This window comes from Vigna umbellata, chromosome 1 (assembly GCF_029865625.1).
Source record: "Vigna umbellata cultivar VRB3 chromosome 1, Vumbellata_1.0, whole genome shotgun sequence".
NCBI lineage: Eukaryota > Viridiplantae > Streptophyta > Magnoliopsida > Fabales > Fabaceae > Vigna > Vigna umbellata.
The window spans coordinates 77,019,688-77,043,660 of record NC_142165.1 but is presented as its reverse complement, the minus strand read 5'-3'; the positions used below and the strand labels follow the sequence as shown (position 1 = coordinate 77,043,660).

Here is a 23,973-nt window from a genome sequence, read left to right as displayed (position 1 = left end):
CATGAATTGTTGTTTTGTGAGCAATGAGCTTCTTTAGAAAAGGTAGTTATGTTGTTATCTGAGTTGATTTGAAAGTGTGTGGTGATCTTCAAAAGTCAGAAGTGAGATTATGTATGAAGGAAGTAGGTAAGAGTCAAAGAAGGCAAAGTCAGTCTACGATTTCAAGCTATAGCGTCAATCTTGAAGTGAGAGAATATTAATAGAAGTTAAACAGAGAAAGTGGGTCAATGAGACGAAGAAGAGGAACTGTGTTTTTGGTTTTGAGTGGTAATGTCAATCTTGAAGTAATAAAGGGTTAACAAATGGTGATACAAATGGGAAATTCAAGTTCTTGGTTTTGTAAGAATTGAGTAAGAGTTAATAAAAGGGTATGAAGACTGAGGTCTGAAGTGAATGTGGGAAGGAGAATTCATTAGTATAATTAAAGTACTATATCTAATGGGTTTATCAGAATGGTTGAGAAATGGGCAGTTTATGCAATTGTAGTTTGAGATGTATCATAAGATGGCTAAATACAGATCAAGCTAATGATTTAAAGCCGAGAAGAGGATAAAGCTAAGCGTGCGTCCAGGCTAGTGGGTCAAGAAAGATAAATGGTTCAGGTGGCAAAAGTGAAGATGGAGTGTTCAAATTTGGTTTTGTCGCTACAACAAATGAAAGAGTTCTACCTTGGAAATGAAATATCATAGTTGGAAACTATGTTACTCAAGAGTGAAGATTAGTAAAGCAATGTGAAGTCCTTAGAATGAGTGTGTTTAAAGGTAATCAAGAGTGATTAACAGTTGGCAGTAAATCAGAAGCTGTAGTGATCAAGTCAATCGTATGGTGCTTCTTAAAGGGATCAATAAAAAATCAAGGGGGATCAATCAAGGGTTGATATGAAGTCAAGGCTAGCAAAAGTTTTAAAAGAGTTTTACCAGATGCAGTGGAAGGTAGATGAGGAGTTAGCAGTGTGGCAGACTCAATATGGTTGGTTATGTGAAAGAAAGATTCGTAAGAGTGAAGTTTAGAGGTTGAGAAATTATGTTGAGAGTAGTGGCTATACCAATCTACACTATTAAACACTAGAGCATTTTAACACAAAAGCAAGGTTTTCATGTTAGTAAGGTTGTTGGGGAATAATATATTGGTTAAGTTAGGTTATTGTGATGATAGAGAATGAGGAGCATACTTTCTTGCTATCTATGAGTGAATTTTCGAGGTCGAAAAGTGTTGTTGTTGGGGAGAATGTAAGCATTTAGAAAATAGAGTATTAGATTTGGTAGGTGTATTAAAGTAATGAGACCAAGTATTTTATTTTAAAATATAGAATTTTCTAAACTCGTCCCATTTCTAAAACACACTCTATCTCTTTGGAACTCTTTCTCTTTGCTTCCTCTCACATCTCTCTAAGTGTTATTGCTCCTAAGTAATCTGTTTGACGATTAGGAGGTGTCTAGACGATCACGACGTCAAGGTCTACAAATCTTACCGAACAATTTTTGTCTTAGAGCAAGTAAGTTTCTACTCATTTTTACCTTTTGGCTTTGGTTCATGATCATGCATGGAAACTATTTTGGATGTATCATTTGACCTTCCTTTCTTGTTCTTGGTTGATCTAGAATTCTAAGGATTTTGTCCGTTTTCAATTTGCTGTCTCGTAGGTTCATCTAGAGATTCCTTGTGTTTCAAGCAATCGGCGGAACGTTTCTTTGAGTTGGGTAGTTTATTGTGAGGTAAGGGAAGCTAGATCTATCTTTGATTATGTTTGTTTATATTAAAATAGAATCTATAGGAATAATATGTATTGAATGAAATTGTGATAATAGTATAATATTTTCTTGGTGTAAATAACAAAAATTGGTATTATGAAGAGTTTGTTATTGTAATATTGTGAAATTGATGTTCCATGCTGTTATGAATATGTGCTATGAAGTTGTGTTGTTGTTTGTAATTGAATTCAAAATTATTATGATGAGAAATGATGAAATTATTTGGTTTTAGGCCTAAAATAAGGGTCTGTATGTGTGAGTTTGAGAATATGGGGTTGATGTGAGGAAGCTATTGTCTAGGTGTTGTCAGAAGGTAAATTGGAACTTGTTAGGAGGGCTGGATGGTTGAAAACTGTTATGTAGCAAAGTGAGAGTTTATATTTAAAGTTTTCAAGTGCTTTTGGTGTAAAATGGGGGTTTTGAGTACTGAGATTTTGAAGTAGTGAGTATAAACTGTTTTGAAAGGTTAGAAGTCTATCATTATACCTATTAGAACTTGTCTAGGAACTAAAATCAGTCAAATTTGTCATGGAAGTGATATTCACTAGTGCAAAAACAGCGTATAACGTCACGCGTTCAACGTCCAACCACTGAATAGCTAACGTTAAAAATGATCGGTGACATTTTTGTAAATAAATGCAATTGTAGAACGTTGAAGCCCCATTCAATTCGACGTTCTATGATGGTAATTATTTAAACCAGCTCATCATTCTCTTTCTTCTTTCTTTTAAACTACCAATAGTATGTCGAATCCTATAGGGGTTCGGTGTAATATTTATCAGTCAGAAATAGTCACCATTTTTAATTTTTTTTTTTATTTTCTTTTAAACAACAAATAATACGTCAAATTTTGTAAGGGCTTCGATGTATTATTTGTCAATCATAAGCCAAAAAGTCACACCTTTTTAATTCTTTTTTTTCCTTTTTCTTTTAAACCACATATAATACGTCAAATTTTGTAGGAGCTTCAATGTATTATTTGGCAGCCAAAAGTTTCCCTTTTTAATTTGAGTGGGAGATTGAAAATTCATTCACTTTATCTTAGCGCGCGAGACCCTTTTCTCTTCTCAAACTTTTCTCGAACGAAGTTTGATGTCCATCACATGTAATATTTCTTTCATTTGATACAAATGCATGTTAATGAACTACTTTATGTATAATTTTTGTTTGTTTTGACCGATTATTTTCGTGTTCTTGTCCTTCATAGGCGCATTATGATTTCTCTCTCACTGGTGGAAACACTTTATTCTGACGAACCCACCTTTTGAAGGTTAATTTTCATTTTGAAGAACTTATTTGTTGAACTTGTTTGTTGTTTGTTGTTGAACTTGTTTGTTATTGTTATTTGGTTGAACTTGTTTTTTGTTGTTGTTGTTTGATTGAACTTGTTTCTTGTTGATATTATACTACACGTTCATAGTTCATGCTTTATAAAATACCAAAAACTGAAATTTATTGTTTTTCTACTTTTGAAGTCTTGTAGAGTTGTAAAAAATGATTACAATTAATTAAAAAAAAAAATTGTTTCACGTCGAATATTAATAAAATTTGATGTCAATTTGATTAACGTCAAATTTTTTAAATTTCACGTCAATTTAACATCTTCCGATATGACATCGACCTCGAATTCGACGTGAAAGGCCAAAAAACAACGACATTATACGATATTTGTCATGGAAGTGATATTGGCTTCATAAGTTGAGTTTTTAGTCCATTTTAGAGGTTTAAAGTGTTAAGAATTGAAAGTAGGATAGTTGGGATGAAACTTAGGTATTTGGGTATGTTATCTAGTGTATTAAGACTTGTCTATGTTGCTAGATTGCCAATATTGAGTGTGCAAGAGGTATAATTGAGTTTAGACACTTTTGAGTTGTTGAATTGGTTTGGTACATCTAAGTCCTATCCGAATGAGCAATGTAATACTCTACTTTCTTTATAAACATGATTTCGTATCAATATTAGTGTTACAAATTCTAAGTTGATCATTTGGATATGTCTAAGATGCACCAAAACTAGAAAAAATTAGGTTGTTGTAAAAAACTAATAAGAATAATCGATCATCTCACTTGATAATCGATTATTCCAGTAAGAGGGTCATATTTTCTTCAAATATCTCGGCAATAATCGATTATCACATGATAATTGATTATTATCGTTCGAAAATCATCTTGGGTGCTACTAGGCACCACTACCAGTATTGGATGGTTTTTAGGATTTTGGATATTAGTTTTGAACGTTCTTTAGGTTGTTTTGGACCCTTTCGATGCTGTTGGTGAGAATTTCAAAGTTGTTTTTCTTGCCTAAGTGTGAGTACTAAGTTGCTATGAAGAAAATTGTGTTATTGTGTGATTTTTGATGAATTATATGTGTGTTCCTATTTCTTTAATGTATGACCAGTAGTAGTCTCATGTATTGGTATACTATGTGAATGTGAAGTGATCTCAATGGTTTCAAAGGTATGGTAGAGAGTTTCAAGGAGGAAATTCTCAGTGGTAGTTTCAAGTGTGTTAGTGCGAATGCAGGGAGTTCAGTATTGGAGGTTATCCTGACATTCTAATAGTCATACATTCTCAAATAGAGAGGTTTAACACATGTGGTGAGAGTAGTAGTTTCAAGTGTGTAGTTTCAAGTGTGTTAGTGCGAATGCAGGGAGCTCAGTATTGGAGGTTATCCTGACATTCTAATAGTCATACATTCTCAAATAGAGAGGTTTAACACATGTGGTGAGAGTAGTAGGAGGTCTGAGCCTGAGGAGCCTTTTTTCATATGGCAAAAGAGCGTTTGAGGACTAATCTTGTGATGTGTGGTAGGATGAAACCCAATTGGCAAGGGCTCACTAGTAAAAAAATAGCCTTTAACCTCGCACAATAGGCTTTGGATTAGGTAAAACCGAAGCATATACGCTTATTACCTTGGTCCATGGCAGAACCGCAACATATAGCTCTTATTACCTCGGTTAAAGGTCTAACCGAATCATATAGTCTGTCAAAATCACCTTTTTCCCTGTCATCTGACTTGCTCTGTCATGTCTGTCACGAGTCTTATGGCATCGGTTGCTCCAGAACCGGTATGGAAATGCTTTTATGCTTCAGGTGGAAGAGAACCGAGACCTATAAGGTGATTTCAGAGTTTATTTTTATTTTTTTATACCCGCATAGGCTTCGGGTAGAAGAGAACCGATGCCTATATTCAAAATTTTTCATTTCTCCTCTTTAATGCGCGCTCTCTTTCTTCTGCCCTCCATTTTCTTCTGCTTCATTCGTCGCTCCCTTTCATCTTCGTCTCCCTCACCATTGTCACTGTCTCCATTGCTCTTTGGTGCTCCGCTTGACGAGTCCACGCTACTGCCTCCATTGCACTGGCCTGCCTGCTGCACCGTCCCTGAACCACCGTCGCTGCACCGCCCCTGAACCGTCGTCGCTGCACTACCCTTCGCGCTCCATACCAACTGCATGTGTGGTCAAGACAGTGTTTCCCTGCCATCCAACCACTGCCTCACCGCCGCGCCTCCCCGCTGTTGCTCCCTCACCGCCGCGGCCTCCCCGTTGTTTCCTTGCCGTCACGTGGTCAAGACCGTGTTGCCGTCGTTCGTCGAGCTCCAGATCCGCTCCAGATCCGCTCCAGATCCACTCCAGATCCACTCCAGATCCACTCCAGATCCGCTCCAGATCCACTCCAGATCCGCTCCACAACGTCACCGCCGCTGCCTCCCCGCTGCTGCCTTGTCGTTGCGTGGTGAAGACAGTGTTGCCGCCACATTACCGCCAACGTCGCGTGGTCTTCCTGGGTTCTTACTGCATCGTCGCGTTGTCTCTGATGGACGAAGATGATGATGGACGAAGGTGGTCTACGGTGATGTTTTGGGTGGTCCGATGTGAGAAAGACGACGACATGTGGTGTTTGGCGACGTGTGGTGTTTGGCAGCGTGAGAAAGACAACGGCGTCCTGTTGGGGAAACCAGGAAGAACATACTGCCTCGGTTCCCTTTGAACCGAGTTCTAATCCTATATTGTTTTGCCTCGGTTCACAGCCGAGGCATAATAGTGCAGACCTTTTACCTCGTATGTATATGCTTTGGGTCAAGAACCGGTGCCTATAGGCTAAAATAACCGGTGCCATAACCTCTGACTGCACTGGTGGCTTTACAAGAAGTAGTGGCCACCACAAGTGCATAACTCGTCATAGTTCAACATTCTAGGTCTGAACAGTCGGTTTAGGTCTTTGCACATTAAGATGTTTGGATTGGTGAATATTACACATTTGATTTAAGAGTGATACGTTATAAATGATATATGACTTGTTTTGTATTCTAGTTTACTCTTGCTTCTGTGTTGTTTGTCTTTGTGAATGTTTTCTTTTTTGCGATGGTCACCTTAATGGTGTGAGTTTAGTGAGACATTCTTTACAATCGCTCCAGCGAGAGGTGAGGTGAAACAGTTGGGAAGTTAGATGATTCTATAGGTGTAGATCTTGTCTTTCGTAGTTTTTTTTTTATCTTATATAGTAGTTTGATTATCATATATCTAATATTCATTTTTGTAATATTTGACTATTAAAAATGAAATGTTACATATAAAGCCTACACTCTACGTAATTTAAAAAAAATATATTTAATTTTAAGGATATTTAACCTTAATGAATCGAGATAAATATTCTTAAAATTAAATAATTATTTAAAATAAAAAAGATATTAATCGTGTTTTTGTTGTTTTAAAAGTAAGTGAATGCTATTTATTTTCTTACAAAATCTTAATGCATTTAAAAATCATAAATTTATAAAAGACTATCAAAATACATTAATAATAAAATAATATTTATTAAAATATTATAATATATATTATTACTTAACGTATTGTCTTACAAAAAGAAAATTCAATGTATACCTTTTTTTTTAAATAAAAATGTTTATTACGTCACGTCATTCCTACCTACTAACACAAATGATGTAGTAGTTAACTTTAAAAAAAACCTTTATATAACTAATTGTGATGTAAAAGGTCTAACAAACCATTTTTGGAGAAACCCAAATAGAGAAAATCTATATATAATAGAACAGGCATAAACATAGATTTATAAGTTATATTTCTTTTTACTATTTCAAAGGAGATATTATAACAAAATGGAGAATGAAGACATAAATTTTATTACAAGAAATCAAAGAATGAAAAACAGAGAGAAGAAATTACAATGGGAAAATATACAAAGGTTTGCACACATGCAGAAAGAGAAGTTGTACATTTTTGAACAGAGCCTAAACACTGTCATTGATCAAACGCTTATGACGATGATAATGCTCTTCCAAGAAAACTCTGGATGCACCTTCAATGGTTCTACGCCACGTCTGCAACAAGTCATGAAAAAAAATATTTATATTTTTCAGATAAGAATGATTAGTGATCAAAGTTAATAAAATTACCTCTTAAAGTAAATCATTAATATTTTTGGTATAAAGTTTGAAGCTTCAAGTTAAGCCATAATCAGGCTTAAATATTCCCCCTTCTAAAGCATGTTATAGCCTTTTCCTACATTATGAATTTATTCTTGTGTCTAGGAATTTTAGACACAAGAAAAGTGAAAAAAAAATATTTCTTCGACCAAATTGATTCTTTTTTAGCTGACATAGATGTCTGTATAATTGCTTCATAATTTATTGCATTTATATAATTAACTGAACAAAAAATAGTACTTAGTGTACAAAAGAAAAAACACCTTTTCAACTCACGAAAACAAATTAAAACAAAAATTATCACATATGGACCAAAAACACGCTTTGTCTGAAGAAAATGATTTGAATTGGCTTCACCTTATGAATGTTTCCAAAGAGTGATGACTTGTTTCTGATCCTGAGCTGCCGGAGCACCACCGACCTCCGTGTCAACCTGGGCAGCAGAAGAGACCTCCTTTCGACAGCTGCGCCACCTGTTGAAGGGCTGTCAAAGTCATATAAATCATGTTCCTTCCTCTTCTTCCTTCTCCTTTTTCTACCCTCGTCACAACCCACTTCTGCAAACTTCTTCAGAAGCTCATCAGAAGATTTTTTGGTTACATGTTGAACCTTAGCAGTGTCCATTGGAAGTGAAACAATAATTGACATAATGGAATAGCATATGGTGTATCTTATAAATGCACTATTTATGTTATGTGAGGTAATATTAACAAGACTATATATATGTTCTGTGGTGAGGACCGTTACGAGATGCAAAAGTGGTAAGAGATAATGGTTGAATAATGAACTGGAGAGGGAAGAAAATATAGCCGTTGGGTTGGGATAATGAATTCTGACTGACTTAATTATCCTAAGATTTTTCTTATTTTTGTCTTGTTTTGGATTTTTCTGTGATGTTAGATGGGAATGGCATGTGAATGTTGTGATGGGAACAATACAGTACTAAAGTTGAAAGGACCCACAATTGCGCTCTCCTTCTTCAGTTTCAGTGCTACTTTCTGACATACTACTACCTACCTTCTCCTACTATATAATAAACAAACTGTTTTATCTCTCCTAGCTATCTATAATATAATAAACTAACATTTCAAATTAGTATAAAAGTTTTAGTTTCTACATAAATAGTCAGTTGAATTTTTTCTTTCATAGTTAATATTGAATTTTTTCTTTCATCGTTAATACTAAATGCGTTCCTAGTTATTAATAATGGGCTATAGCAAACGAATTATGGCTGTTGCTTCTTACACCCCACCAAATTACACCCCATCAAAAAACTTCCCAAAAATTGTTTCCATAATAAGAGGGGGGTGATTGCTTTCCGAAAAAATAAATTCCAGAGCTGTTTATAGTGTTCCTGAAAATAAATTCCGAAAGTGATAACGTACAGGAAGCAATAGCCACCAATTATTAAGTTACACGACAAGATACCTTGAAGAAAAAATAAATAAGAAAACTTAACATTTTCTGAATTGAAATCTTATATATCCATTGTCAAACAAATACACAAGTGTAAATACTATGTTACATTCAAAACTACAAAGAAAAATGGTCACGGGTGTCAATACATCAGATACTATAAATATTAGACTAAAAAACACAGGTAGCCTCTGTCAACTTCAAGCTTCAATTTTCAGTTCTTTGCTTTACGTCTAAGGATACACCCATAATAAACAAATTTTGAATAACCTGCATTAGATGTAAATGAAAATCATCTGTCTACAGATAAACATGGATGACTCTTTCAAACCCATTTAAGGGGAAAATGACAGCCTTCAGGGATCAAAATTAATTCAGATAAATTAGTTCTCAAAGCTCCTGTTAAAAAAGATAAAAGTTTCACATGTTCATTGTTCACGTGAACTGCCAAAACCATTGAAGATTAAACTTCATAACACCAGCCATAGATATCAGATAAATTTAAACAAATTGTATTTGTAACAACTATTATAGTGGAGAAGCCACACTAACTATGGATACAACTTAAAAGCAATTTTTACATGAGCGTGTTGCTATCAGGCACTACAAAAAAACAAACCATTACACCAAAATGACTTCAGTAATGGCTTTGTTGTATTTTAGATTATTACTTTGTCGTATTAGTTTTTAATTAGTTACGCCTAATATGCCAATTAGGCTTTTAAAAGTGAGAAAATGTAACAAGTAAAAAAAGGATGTTGATTTCAGTTGGAAATACCTCATAGACTTAACCCATTTTATAGATCAAGGGTAAAACTGAGAGCATGACATTCGAGGTCCCTTAGATTAAGCTGCAAAAAGGGAAAGAGGAATTACCAGTCTGAAAGAATTACATCAGATGAAATCAGCTTTATAAGACAGCAGACATTAAGCAAAGAAAACAACCTTCAGCAATAGTAATCCTACAGAATATTGCTCTTAACTACATTTTCATCAAATATAAATCATTCCAGAATAGCATCAGTGACAGCCATGTAGGATCGAACTAAAACTTCTTTTTCAGAGAAGACAAGAGATTACTAGCTAGGTCGGTAAAGTTCTTGGCATATTAACAGTCAATAACACGAGCAGCTAAAAATTTTGCAAAGGGCTTTATTATTTTATTCATTAAATTTCAAAATTAACTGATTTACAAGCATTGTCTTCAACCCAACTGGAAACCATATCAACCATCGTACAGCTGGGGCTAAGGGACCTTGGAGGAAATATTGCCGTTGTCCATAATGGTAGAAAAAGACAATCTACATACCAAAACCTATTTGTCTCACGTGACTAATCCGTAACCAAAATAATTGGAAATACCCAGTTATCTCTGGCACAGGCCAACACCAAAATCTTTCATGAATCTTTCACGTATAGAAAATTGTCAAAAGAGTAACAACATAATTTTCAGATGATAGTTCTTTTAAATTTTCAGATAACATTGAAATTCTAGCTATGAACCATATTTTTAGCTTTTAATCATTTAGAAACCCATTCTAAAGATTAAATAGACTGCAATGAAATGCCTAAAGTGAGTCTCGTTAGTACGTTCAGAGGGACAACAATCCATTGCCTTAAACAACAAACCAGAGACATGTTACTGATATGCTAATGGAATAATGTATTTATACAAGTATAAAAAGGCCATATCTAAGTTAAAATGAAGTGTGCACGATTTGAAGCTCACCATAACAGCAACTCCAGTTTCACTGAATTTAGGAACACATATGAGTCTCACCAACTGCCCTTCTGATCCTGCAAGCAATATGCAAAATTGATTGAAGTTTTAGAGAAGCGATATTATAGTAAACGCAAACAGAAACAAAGTAACTTTTATTTCTGACACTACAATATAGATTTTAGAATAAAAATACCCTTTATGATACGAGTTTCAAATTTATCTTGATTTCCAACAAAGTAAACGTGAGGACAACTCTCAATGAAGAAAGGATCTCTCTCAGTAAAAGGAAAGCACCCTGGAAGACAATAGTTAGTATCAGAAGTGAGAATAAATAATTTTTATATTTTGTAAGAGAAATATATTTCTTCAGAAATAGCAGGTAATATAACAAATGTTCAACCCTCCAGAAAAAATTGGCTGAGCTAAGCAGAAGAAAAAAGGATTATTGATGATAAAGGAAGTGTAAAAGCATTGAGGAATATATAATAAGCATACCAAGAGTATTAGGTGCGGTGGGTGCTAAATGCCTCCATCTTAATGTCCTTTCCATGAATTCAAGTTTATCTTTTGCATCTGAATATTTGTCAAGATCATCTACATTTTGACCGGATGTCCCAAGAAACCTGCAAGCAGTGTGGGATCATGTTCAACGTATAATGCATTTAGCAACAAAGACAATAATATTGAGAATAGACTATTTACCTGACATTATCAAGCTCAAAAGAATGAGGATTTGTACAGGATCTGAAAGTATTATACGATGACGACCCAGGGAAAAGGCATTCATGCAATGACTGAAAGTGATAATTTTAGTAACAAAGCAAAACAGCACATGTTAATATGACATACATAAACCTTGAAAGAAAAACATAAGAACCTGTTGTGGCAATGAGAAATTCGCAGGGTCACTGGGTCCTGGCATAATATCCAAAGGCAAACCAGCAGCTATCTGAAAAGCAAGTAAAACTTAAGCATATTATTAAGAAAAACAAGGAGTAAAATTTAAGAATGACTGCAACGAAACGAACCTGACTCAACAGAATGTCTAGCTCCCTTATTGGCTCAGACATTCTTGCAAAATCTTCTGAAGCCAAATTCTTCAAATATTGATCAAAAGGCCAATAAATCACATTAGGAATTACAGATTAAATACCATAAAATTGGTTGTATTATTTACTGAAATCAGCAATCGCATGCAATGGGCACTGTATGTCAATCTAGACTTTATATAAATAAAAAGTGTGTAAATCTTAAATGCAATTCTAAGATGTTAACAAGTAGCGGGATTACTTAATTCTTCTCATCTAATTATCCATTAACACAAATCAGATGACTCTGCAATATTCCTAAAAAATAGTGAATTACTACGGCAACTAAATCAAATAATAGAGAGCAAGTGCAACCAAGAATTCAGATACCAGAGAAAACTAATTGGTGATGATACAGTACAAATTACATTAGAAGAGTATGTGATCATATGTTAGGGTGTTTACTTTATTAGAATAAAAAAAGTAAAACTATTGACTTATATTGAGTGCATTGTTTAAACTTGTTTAGCAAAGAGATATTAGTATAGGAAACTCAGTAGTAGAAAACAAATGCAATATCATTAAAGAAACTTGTCATTGAAATTGTTAAGATATCAGTGCTTGATATTGCTGTTATATTACTTTTGTACTACCACACATCGTCACATACTTATACTATTCTTTCCCTGTAATAAATCAGATCTCTCCTTACACAGTAAGAAGCTAACGTAGCCAGTAAATGACATGCAAAACTAACGGTTTCTCTCTAATTTTAATTTTCCTATTTCTCTCCCTATACGGAAACATAAATACCTGTCCATTAAGAATTCTGTGAGGTATCTCAACTAAATTCCCAGCAAAGACAACTTGAACAATTTTTGATGCAAAAAGTTGTGCCTGTGTAATTTGTCACTTTTCATTAGTGAAAACTTAATGGTGAATAATTATCAGCTTGATAAGTTGGGAGAAAAACAGGACAAACCTTCTCATCCCCTAAATGCCCCGTAATATGATCAATGAGAAGCTGAAACTGAAGAGGATTAGAGGTGCTGCTACCAACACTTAAACCTGACACAAGAACAACGTATTTGTCTTCCCCTGTAGAATCCAAACAAAAGAAAATTCAAGATAATATTTTTACTAAAATTAGAAATTTTAATAACAAATATTGAAGTGAGGAGGATCAAAGATGTAAAGTTAAAAGTTCGCTGCTCATTATCTGTGCATAATACAAGCAGGAGGAAATGAAGCATAGAACAAGCAGCATATTTAAATTGGATAACTTTTCAAAGTTAGACCATATAAAAAGATAAGAAACTAGTTTCTTTAACTCCAGCAAATACAATTGCAATCAAATAGAAAGAGACTAGGATAAGAAAAGAAACAGAAGACAATTTATGATCGCTGACTATCAATAATAAAACTTTCAAACAGCACAAATCCTTCTGGCCAAATACTAAATAGATAACAGAAACATCAATGCAGGAAAGTGGGATGCCAATTCACCAAATATCCTTCCATCCTCAAATGGGAAATCCTAATCTATCATGGGTAGCTAAGGTCTGGGCAAAAAATCCCATACATGTGTAATGGGTGTGCTTTATTGGGTTATAAAATGCAAAGGATATACAAGAGGTACCTGATTTAAGGGGGAATTCTATCTGTGGGGGTAAGCCAGCATCTAGTACATCCTGAACCAAAAAGTCACCTGCCCCACTTTCCTTTCCAAGTACAGCGACCACAATTCCTGTTGCAGACAATGTAAGTATAAAATTGTCATGTTCCAAATGACAGCCATTTGTACGGCAGGCATGTTGCATAGCTACATGTGTTATTTCTAGATACCTCAGATATATTAAACAAATCTGAAAACAAAGCAATCCAAACTGAAAGAAATTAGAATTAACATACACCTGATTCTAATTGCCTTCTTATAACAATCTATTTACTAAATAAAGTTAAGTTGTTCATCATATAGACCTGTTACATATTCAGGCGGAATGATATTTCCGCTGAGCTTAACCCGCCCACTTTCATCTTCCAAAACTAGGTAATCATCAGAGTGCATGAAGTTATGTGGCTTGACAAGTGGAACCACTGATTTCTGCATATTATCAGCAGAAAAATAGTGAAATATAGCACCTCCGCACACTGTTATCAAATTTCACAAAAGAAAGCACAAGATGCATCCTTATATAACAAATTCAAGTCCTTACTCTCAATAGCAGGATGGCTGACATAGATGCTCTCCATAGTCCCATAACACAACACAACACAACTCAAAAGCTTCCATATTTAACCAAGCAAACATTTTTTCTCCACTTTAATTAGTAATTCAACAAAAAGACACTTTGGTTTCTCTGCATCTCCTTTAAAAAATACCCGAATCGTACAGTTTACATTACGCATAAACGATATATTTACAAATAATTGACAACACAAGTAAACTAAAACAGAGTTTCAAATGCCAGCATTTCAACGTTTTCATCATCACATAAACTAATCTCCAGACTTAATATCTATATTGACGCTGTGAAATAATCAGATACCAACATTGATACGACTTTTAAGACCGGCAGTTTAAAAGGTCAACAAATTATCATACATGTCAATCCGAGATTAAATGAACGTGTAAAAAACATTTACAGTGTCAGTGCACTCATTATTCATTCTTAATATTCTCTGTAATATTTTCTTAATTATACTTTTACAATTTAATTAAAATTTAAAAGCACACGTGCAATATTGATGGGAATACCCATGAAGTATAAACAGAGAGGAACCTGCTTAGAATACTCATCAAGTACGCGAGGTTTGAGCTGCATGTGTTTGTAGAGGGTTCCAACAATGACACATTCCTTGCCCTCTTCCAATTCCAACACCGTGCACACTGTGCGAAACAGAAACCGTAAAAAAATAATTGAAACCTCAAAACAAAAGAAACACCACAACACAGAGGAATATGATAGTATTATATAACCCTAAGTGGATGTGATGGTAGAAAAAGAAGGAGTAGGTTACCGGGAAAATTAGGTTTCCAGTGAGGAACGAGTGAATACAAGAGAGTCCGCATCAAATGAAGGCGTGCGAAGTAAATATGGCAGTACTGTTGACCGTGATACTTCTCTTTTCCAATTTCGAAGGTTTCGTCCTGCTTCCACACAGAAATCAAATTAACACATTCGTCATAAAAAATCACAACACAAGTGAAGCAGAGAGAAAGAGCATTGACCAGAGAGACATAGTCACACTGCACGCGCTCTATTCCCATGGCGGGAACACTTCCCTCGCTTCAGTTCTTTCTTTCTTTCTTTCTTTCTTTCAACCCTGCGGAGAACAACATATAAATACTCAATTTCTTTAATAAAGCGTAGATAAACGGTTTTATTACCTTGCACCATGTGCGATATCTCTGATTCTTTACCCGTTTAGTATTTTCTATATGATAAATGATAACTAATTTATTTAAATTCATAAATAACAACGTTACTTAGAATTTTAGTAAAAGAAAACATTACTTTGGATTTTTAGAGCTTAAATATTTTTTTCTCTATTTTTAATTATTTTGTTTCACGTGAGATTATTTTTTTCTAATATTCAATATGAATTTTGTTTTGTAAATTATCTATTTTTTTACATTGTCTAAATGGTTAACAAAGTTACGTTACACTTCAGTTTCCGATTTTTATTTATTTTTTAAAAAATTTTAAACTTTAATTTTATTTTTTTATTTTAAGAAAATGTTGTAGTATATATTAAATCAACTTGTGTTATGTAATAATGTCAGTATAAATGTCAATGTCACGTTGTTTTAGGTTCAATTTAATTATAAATTTCGTTAAACTCAGGTACAATTTTAAATTTTATAAGGAAATCTTTTCATTATTTTTAAAATATAAGAAAAAATCTTTATTTTTTTAGAATTAGTGAAAAATTCTTTATTATTTAAAAATTAGAAGGAAAGTTCTTCCTTATTTTAATTTTTTTTTCATTATTTACAAAATTAGAAGAAATTTTTTTCATTATTTTTAAAACAAAATCTAAATAAAGTTACAAAAGAATATAAAATGTAATATCAATTAAATTAAATATAAATTAAAATAAAAACTATAAATTAATTTAAATTTTAATTAAATTTAAATTAATAAAATATATTTTTCTTTTGTGGATAATGAATACTCACTAATGTGTGTAAAATGATATCCCTACTCAATCTGCTTATAAATAAGTATTAAAATACTTGTTACTCGTGAATAATAAATATTAGATATCTATAGATACTCACGAATATGAGTAATTTTGTCACCCTAATTGAGACTCAATTGAACAAAATTATCAAAAAATATTAAATTAAACAAAATTAATGAAAATTGTGACTAAATTGAATATAACACAGACATTATTACGTAATACAATGTTGACTTAACACATGAACAACTTTTTTAAATTAAAAAAAAAAGAAAATAAAAAATTAATAAACTCACGTACTAACATATTATACTAGTACTAGCTTGACACGTGATACTAATATTGATTTAACACATGATATAATGTTGATTTGACATGTGAACAATTTTTTTAAATTAAAAAAATCTACAAACTAACACGTGACACCTATTTATATTGCGTCAACCATTTAGACGTTATCATGAAAAATGATTAAATTAAATATAATTTAGTCAAATAGAAACCATATTTAACATGGAAAAAATTGAATTCCACCTTAAACAAAATGGACAAAAAAATAGAGACCAAACAATTATTTAAACCATTTTTTAAAATGTAACTAATTAATTTTATGCAAATAAAAGCTAAATTTAAAGCATGTGTATACCGGTAGTATTATCTACTATGGCATACTAATCATCTAAACCTAATTAATTATAACGGAACCTAATATCTTTTATTAATGTTATAGATTTCACTAAATAAAAGGCATAAACCGTTTTAATATTAGTTGTCTGGAGCATTAAGTAAAATGAAAGGCAACATTTAAAACATTTCAATAGCAAAGCAAAAGAAAACACATAAAAACATTCAATCCTATTTCATCTCTCCCTACACACGATCTAGGCAGTTCCTCCACTGCCTTACCCACTTCTAATTCTGCTCCTGATTTACCTCTTGTAGCTGAGTTTTCTCTTCCTATTGTTACATCTTAGTCTACCTCCACTCATGCAATGCAAACTCGGTCCAAGTCTGGTATTGTCAAACCATGACTCAACCACCTGGTTGTCTTCTGATTCCAATCTTGTTTGCAAGCTTTACAAGTCAATTTATGGATAAAAACAGGACCCTAGCCTGGCATGAGAAACTCACCACTACTCTTACTGGTTTTGGTTTTCATCAAAGCAAGTGTGATCCTTCTCTTCTGACATTCACTTTTGCTATTGACTGTCTCTATGTTTTCATTTATGTGGATGACATTATCTTCACTGGATCTTCTTTAGCTTTACTTCAGACCGCTATCTCAAAATTATGCATTGGTTATGCTCTTAAGCATCTTGGAATTCCTGAGTACTTTTTGGGAATTCAGATCAACAAACTTTCTAGTAGTTCTCTTCTTCTTACTTAGTAAATATATTTGTGACCTTAACAGAGTTGGCAAAGGAGTTTCTCCTCCTTTTCCTGGTGGTCTCAAATTATCTAAACCTGGTTCTGATTATATGGATGATTCATCCCTTTATCGATCCACAGTTGGTGCTTTACATTATATCATTATTATCGGGTCAGAGATTAGATATAGTATGCATAAAGTTTGTCAATTCGTGGTTCAACCTCTCATTGAACATTGGAAGACAGTCAAGGGTATTCTATGCTATCTAAAAGATCTACCTCTTATGGTTTGCACATTCAGCCTATTTCAATTGTTCGCAACAGATACACTATCCATGTATATTGTGATGCAGATTCGTCATCTGACATTAATGACAAACGCTCAACCTCAGGTGCATGTATATACATTGGCTTTACTTTGGTGTCCTAGTGGTCTAAAATACAACTTTGGTTGCTCGATCATGAAGCCGAATACCACAACCTTAAGACTAATGTTGAAATTCAGTGGTTGCAATCTCTTCTTCAAGAACTTCAACTCAAGGTCAGTATCCCTGTTATTTATTGTGACAATCGAAGTGTCTTCTAATAATATCAGGGATCTCTCTTCTTTAATTCTATCACTTGAAGAGTAGAGATTCAATAGGCCCAACGATTAGAAATAAGTTTAAAGTGAATCTCATTAGAAATAACTTCAATTGCAAGACGAGTTCAGTGAATTAAAAACTGAATCATTAGGCCTGCTTCTCAACATTTAGAAAAACAAGTGTAATAATTACTAATGTGACTCGTTTGAGAATAATGATTTTAGAACTTTTAAATGGGAACAGAATATGCGAATTGCTTGCAATAAAACTAGAACAAGAATAAGCTTTCCTCAACAGCGTAAGAGCATGGTGTACATGCACTGATTCAAGTCTTGGTGCAATAATTAAACTGTTCTGAGATGGCATATCTTATTCTGCAAACAAAAACAGCTACACTACTTTTTAGACACTACAACCAACAACATTAGGGTTTACCAAAATTATTCCCAATAAGCAGGTTTGCATACTTAACCGACACAAAGGAAACTTGAAACGCCGCAGCACTAATCTCACAACTTGTTGTTGTACCAAAATACACCTTTGTTCTCAGTATCGTGATCTGGCTCCACGTAAACACACTCTCTTGCCTCTCTCCACATTGCCTTCACAAATGGAGTCTCGTCAAGCCGATAATACTCTCCCAAAATGGGCCTTATTGCTTTTGTAGCCTCCATTGCATGATAATGCGGCATTGTGGAGAACAAGTGATGTGCTACATGAGTGTCTGTAATATTATGGAAGACCTTGTTCAGAATTCCATAATCTCTGTCAACTGTTGCCAAAGCTCCTCTCAACCAGTCCCACTCAGAGGAATTGTAGTGCGGTAATGCAGGGTGAGTATGCTGCAAGAATGTAATCAACACCAGAAATCCATTGACCACTAGCAACGGAACTCCATAAACACACACCACCCAGGCAAGCCCTTTTGCCATGACAAGATGGTAAAGGCCATAGCATACTGCAAGTACTCCAACATCTGATATATATATTTGAAGTCGTTCACGATCAGAGTAAATAGGACCATAAGGATCATAGTGGCAAGCAAACCTTGGATAAGGCCTGCCTGACACGTTAAAAGCCAGGTACATGGGCCAACCAAGAGTGAGGGTGACGACTAGTGTGAGGACTCTGCCTGGTGGATTGTTGAGGTATTTAGAGTACCACTGCATACCGGACTTCTGCTTTGGCACAAATACTTCATCCCGCTCGAGAGAACCGGTGTTGGAGTGATGACGGCGATGGCTGTATTTCCATGAAAAGTATGGGACTAGGAGACCAGAATGGAGAACAAGGCCAACGATATCATCAAGCAACTGGTAGTCACTGAAAGCATGGTGACCACACTCATGAGCAATGACCCAAACGCCAGTGAGGATACAACCTTGGACAGCCCAGTAGATTGGCCATGCAAGGAAAGACAGTGGTTGGGGAAGGATGTGAAAGTAATGGGTGGCAACATAATACAGGCAGAAGGCTATAGTTAGATCATAAATGACATAGGAGAATGAGCGGAGAACAGAGCGCTGAAAACAGTGAGGTGGTATGGCTTTCTTGATCTGGCTGAGGCTAAAAGGAGGTTTTTCAAATGGCACCCGCTTCAGAGGATCGGCCTCTGATTTCCTGTTGGAAGGAGGGACAAAGGTTCGGCCACCAGCCCCCATCTTCACACAACCTGCAAAAGACAACATCAGGGCATATTCTTACAACACTTTGCATTTCCATGAACAAGACTCTCAAGCCAAGAATTATCAACAATACCTACCTAGTAGCTTCTAAAAGCACACAGCATTAGAATGGATACAATGTGTGATCTTCAGAGCAAAACATGCATTATTAAAATAGTGCACAGTGAACATTTCAACAAAAGTAGGCAACAATTTCCTCAGTATCGTTTTCTAGTTCATTACGTTTCATCTCTATACTCACATTTGATAAGGGGGGAGATAATCCTACTTGTAATAATAATAATACACAGATTAAACGCGAATAGAGAAACACGCAATTACCTATACAGGAATAGAGATTGCTAACAGAAAGTGTTAGATAAAACATGCTAACAGAGTATGTTGAAACCACTAATCACCTGTTATATTTTTATTTTCTTCTTATAATGGACTTGAGCATGGACCATTCTCTTTGTCCAAACCAAGGTAATAGATGTACACCATGGTCACAAAACAAAAATGATTTGGACAGGGCGTTGTCTAAGCTATGATTTTATAATTAAAAGAAAAAAGCAACCCACATGCAAAAATAAACGTAAAAAAGATTCATTCACAATTCAGAAAAATAAACATGCAACATTATTCAGATCTGTAAACAAGAGGGAAGACTTTTCCAATGAGAAACAATAAGCATAAATAGCTAGATATGACACTATATTAGCTTTCCATACTTTCACCCAATGTCTCACTAGTGACGATCATCTTGACAAAAGGTAGAACTGTGTCAACTACTAAGCAAATGATACAGAAACTAAATTTGATTTGTAGAGTGTGTCATGCTTTACTGTTTGTTTTAGAGTGAAAATATTGCAATCGAAATCGAAATACAGTATTTTCTATAATCATAATCCTTAGCTTCATGTAAAAAAAAAATACTAAGTCTAATAATATAAATTAAAAATATAAAACACCATATATCGCTTTCTAAACATATTCGCTTAAGAAAAGCGAGCAGCCGCCATCCTCCAGGGAAGTTCGACGAAAGTTAGGTAGGACAAATTGCAACCATTAAACAAAACAGGTGTTTAGATCTCAACCAGAGAAACTTATAACGACATTTACTGTAGGAGTTTTGATTACAAGTTGGGTACATTGCACCAAAAGAATTTATCATAAATAAATACAACTCAACCGGCTTCAAGATGTCCCATCTTTAAACAAAATTATTCAAAGCTAAAACAAATACAACTTGCAAACTCGTCAATCAATCTAACTGATGTAAACACTTTGTTTGTATTATCGGCAACAAACGATGACTCAGAGGCGGACCCACCATAAACATGGCAATATATATAATGATAAACGAGGTAGTGAATTATGTCTTGGACAAATCAGATTTTATTCTTTCAGTCGCTTTCACATATAGACATTAATGAACATTGAATTGAATGCAACAAAAATAATTTGAAATAAAAATTACTAACACGACATTTTTAAAAATTTCATAACAAAAATTATTGTAAATCTTAAAAAAAATATTTTTACTAAATTCTCATTAAACTAAATATAATAACAACTTGTTCATTAAAAAGTTTAAAAACATAATACAAAAGCAAATATTATATAATATATTAACTAACAATTTAAGCTAATTATAATAATTGACGTTTACAATTATTTATAATTAATTAAAATCATAATAAACAATAAATAACTAAATAATATAGTAATACGTAAATAATTCTTTAATATATATTTTTATTAATTACAAAATATCGAAAATTAGAACTTAATAAAAAATCATTATAACATTTATCGTACCAACTTTCATGCAGCTCTAATAAATTCTAATTGACTCTTCATTTTGTTGTTCACAATGGAGTTTAATTTAAATAAAAACGAGAAAATCTACAGTGAGGAAAATATTTTACACTTTCTCGAGTTATTGTAATATAATTTATTTTTTAAGCATATGTAACTAATATAGCAATTAAAAAGAAAATAATATGCATAATTAATACTAATACATTAACAACATCTATATATATTACATATGAATAAACGAGAGTCTAGAAAAACATAGATACACCGCTCTTCATTGCCGTTAAATTTACTGTGGGAAAGAGAAACTATGCAGTTACCTGATATCACATAAAAATATAATTTGTCCCCCATGTCTTTTTTTATGTGAGATTTGATTTAAGAATTTTTCTATAAACCAAAGTATACAATAAATTATCTCAGTTTTATTAAAATACTTATAAGACTTTTTAATTTACACTTTTTATTTCTACATCAAAGTAAATACATATATACATAAACATAAATTGATAAGAAATGAACCTGTAAAATATAATTAAGTAATCAATATGATTTCCAACATCAAGTAGCAGCCAACAAAAAATATTAAGACCTGTTTAACTATACTTTTATTATTTTTGTTCAAATAAACAGGAAAGAAAGAGGCATAATGAATGAGTCCAATTAAGACGTAGTCCATGTTAAATTTCATAAAAATAATATTTATAAAAACAGGATTTCCTATTACTATGAATAATCAATGGAAGTGAGAATTCCCATTTTATAATGATATCTTTTCCCATTTAAGTTAAGAAAAAGTTGCCTCTCTTACTCTCTCCTCTTTTCTAAGATCGCATAAACAATTACACTCAAACAACAAGCATATAGACAGTCAAATCCAAAAAAAACTAGAAAAGAAATTACAGTACATATTACTCCGTTCAAATGGTTAACAAATTTGAATGGAGAAAAATCACACATTTTGATAAAAAATATTAAATAATGTCAGAAAAAGTCATTCCTATATTACAGAGTACTAAATAATAATCTACATAAATAAATAGGCCTAATAAGAGCGAAACACAAAAACGCTGTGAATTTTTTTACAGGAAATACAAATCCGAAGTGAGAATTCAATATTGCTAAGACAAAAAAAATCATTATATAACATTATTTATTTATATATAAAGTTTATTTTGTAAAATTTAATGTATACCTATAGAATCCTTATAGAGATATGTGAAATAAAATTTAATAAACTTTACATTACTTTAATAATAACAATAACAATAATCTATGAAAATTAAAATGACTTGAAATACATAGAAAAAAAAAACATCAAAACAAAATACAAAGGTTAAACCAAATTATAAAATTGATGATAACTAAAATTCTATTCTTTTCTTTTACAATACTAAAACCAAAAAAGGGATAATGAGATATCAATTAAATTAAATAAATAGTAAACTCTACCATCAATAACATATTTTAAATTAAATAAATAGCAACATATCCCAATAAATACACATTGTTCAAACATTCATAATTATTAATTATTTGAAAGTAATAAGTATAGCTTTTTAAAGGCATGGTATGTATATATATATTTTAAAAAGGAAAGAAAAGTGCAATTTAAGAATAGAACAGAAAGAAGAATTTTCCTTCCTCAAAACAATACCAAAATTTATCGTGCAGAGATTTTATAACCCAAGTTGATTTTATAACCCAAGTTGGGCAAGCGAATCCGAATATTCTAACTCACCAACCATCCAATTGGTCAACCAAACTATTCATTAAGCACAACAGTAAATAAGGCGCAATCATCAAAGAAAAAAAGGAACAATCAGTGAAATCCTAATTCCGGATAAGTGGTGTGTATCAGTTTGACAGCAAACACACAGATTAACACAAGCGAATAAACAAGATCTGAAAGAGAACAGAGGTGGCAGGTTACCTCAAGCAAAATTTGTTCAGATTCACGACAACCAGGCTTATTACAGAAGAGAAGAACACAATGCTGCCGTTTTCCAGTGTATTAATACAAACCAGAAATACGACAAGCGACGGGAGGTAAACGAAGCTTCGTCCTTAGATCCGATAAAGATGCATCATAAAATAGAAGTACAGAGAGGGTTTTATATATGCATATGCGGAGGAGAAAACTAGAGTGTGAAAATCAAACAGGACATGGAAGAAATGGCCACAATCAAATCACGTTGTACGAAAATCACGTAAAATAAAATAAGCGTGGAATTTAAAATGAATCGAAGCGCGGAGAGCGGAAACAGTTAGATCGAGCGAGACTAGGGAAAGGAAGGTAAGAATAGGAGAGAGAAACATACATAGATAGAGAGATAAAACAGATAGATAGATAGCATTGGGAGAAAATACGAGAAGAAAGAGATAACAAGAGAGAAAGTTACCTGAAAGTATGAGGAAGAAAGTTGGTTGGTGCGGTGAAGAATGTGTGAAGGGAGGGAGTGAGAAAGGGGGCAAGGTTAGAAGAATGCGGAGGGCTGTATTTAAGGTTTGTTTGGGAGTGAGTTACAGTGGAGGTGAGGCCTCCGTCCAATGAAGGTAGGGCCCACTGGATAATTTTACACGTTTTTCTGCTAATGCCAATGCTTCCTTATGGCTCACCTTACCTCTTTCCTCCTTCATCTCAAAGGCCCACTTTCTATTGCATCCATGTTTAATATTCTTATAAAAAAATAGTACAGTTTTAGATGGGTTAGGGTGAAACTTTTACACCGTTCCCATACTCTCTATTTTCTGACGGGAAATATCATCTTCTTCTTTTAATGGCATGCCTGCCACTGGTTTGAATGCATTAAAAAAAATGGTTATTTATATATATAAATTTTAAACGTGAATATGTTTTCTAGTGATTTTTAAAAAAATTAAAAATTTGCATTGAAATGTCGGATTTTCCAATGTTTTTAAACTGGTCATCACCGTGCATGATTTTAAACTGCTAATGGCCGTGCAATTAAAAGTGAGAGGAT

General features: G+C 33.4%; 3 protein-coding genes across 5 annotated transcripts; all 3 read right to left on the bottom strand.

Annotated features, from left to right (window-relative positions):
- Positions 1–6,835: 6,835 nt before the first annotated feature.
- On the bottom strand, positions 6,836–8,518 carry LOC148206422 (uncharacterized). Its single transcript, XM_088104290.1, has 2 exons — positions 7,555–8,518; positions 6,836–7,092 (listed from the first exon to the last, which is right to left on the bottom strand). The coding sequence occupies exons 1-2, from the start codon at positions 7,843–7,845 to the stop codon at positions 7,003–7,005; spliced, it is 381 nt and encodes a 126-aa protein (XP_087960416.1). The 5' UTR covers positions 7,846–8,518; the 3' UTR covers positions 6,836–7,002.
- A 108-nt stretch (positions 8,519–8,626) lies between these two features.
- LOC124830460 (DNA polymerase delta small subunit) lies at positions 8,627–14,735 on the bottom strand. Of its 2 annotated transcripts, XM_047304178.2 has the most exons (15): positions 14,597–14,735; positions 14,386–14,515; positions 14,148–14,254; positions 13,345–13,468; positions 13,004–13,111; positions 12,347–12,462; positions 12,178–12,261; positions 11,365–11,433; positions 11,214–11,285; positions 11,039–11,130; positions 10,832–10,959; positions 10,530–10,631; positions 10,343–10,410; positions 9,392–9,464; positions 8,627–8,883 (listed from the first exon to the last, which is right to left on the bottom strand). In XM_047304178.2, exons 1-14 carry the CDS (start codon positions 14,633–14,635, stop codon positions 9,411–9,413), a joined length of 1,293 nt encoding a protein of 430 aa, XP_047160134.1. In that variant the 5' UTR covers positions 14,636–14,735; the 3' UTR covers positions 8,627–8,883; positions 9,392–9,410. The 2 variants fall into 2 exon arrangements, with proteins under 2 accessions (XP_047160134.1, XP_087960415.1); XM_088104289.1 differs by lacking the exon at positions 12,178–12,261.
- Positions 14,736–17,773: 3,038 nt separating this feature from the next.
- Positions 17,774–23,447, bottom strand: LOC148206421 (omega-6 fatty acid desaturase, endoplasmic reticulum isozyme 2). 2 transcript variants are annotated; one of them, XM_088104287.1, is made up of 2 exons: positions 23,392–23,447; positions 17,774–19,176 (listed from the first exon to the last, which is right to left on the bottom strand). In XM_088104287.1, the coding sequence occupies exon 2, from the start codon at positions 19,163–19,165 to the stop codon at positions 18,014–18,016; it is 1,152 nt and encodes a 383-aa protein (XP_087960413.1). In that variant the 5' UTR covers positions 19,166–19,176; positions 23,392–23,447; the 3' UTR covers positions 17,774–18,013. The 2 variants fall into 2 exon arrangements, with proteins under 2 accessions (XP_087960413.1, XP_087960414.1); XM_088104288.1 differs by lacking the exon at positions 23,392–23,447 and adding an exon at positions 22,923–23,297.
- Positions 23,448–23,973: the final 526 nt, after the last annotated feature.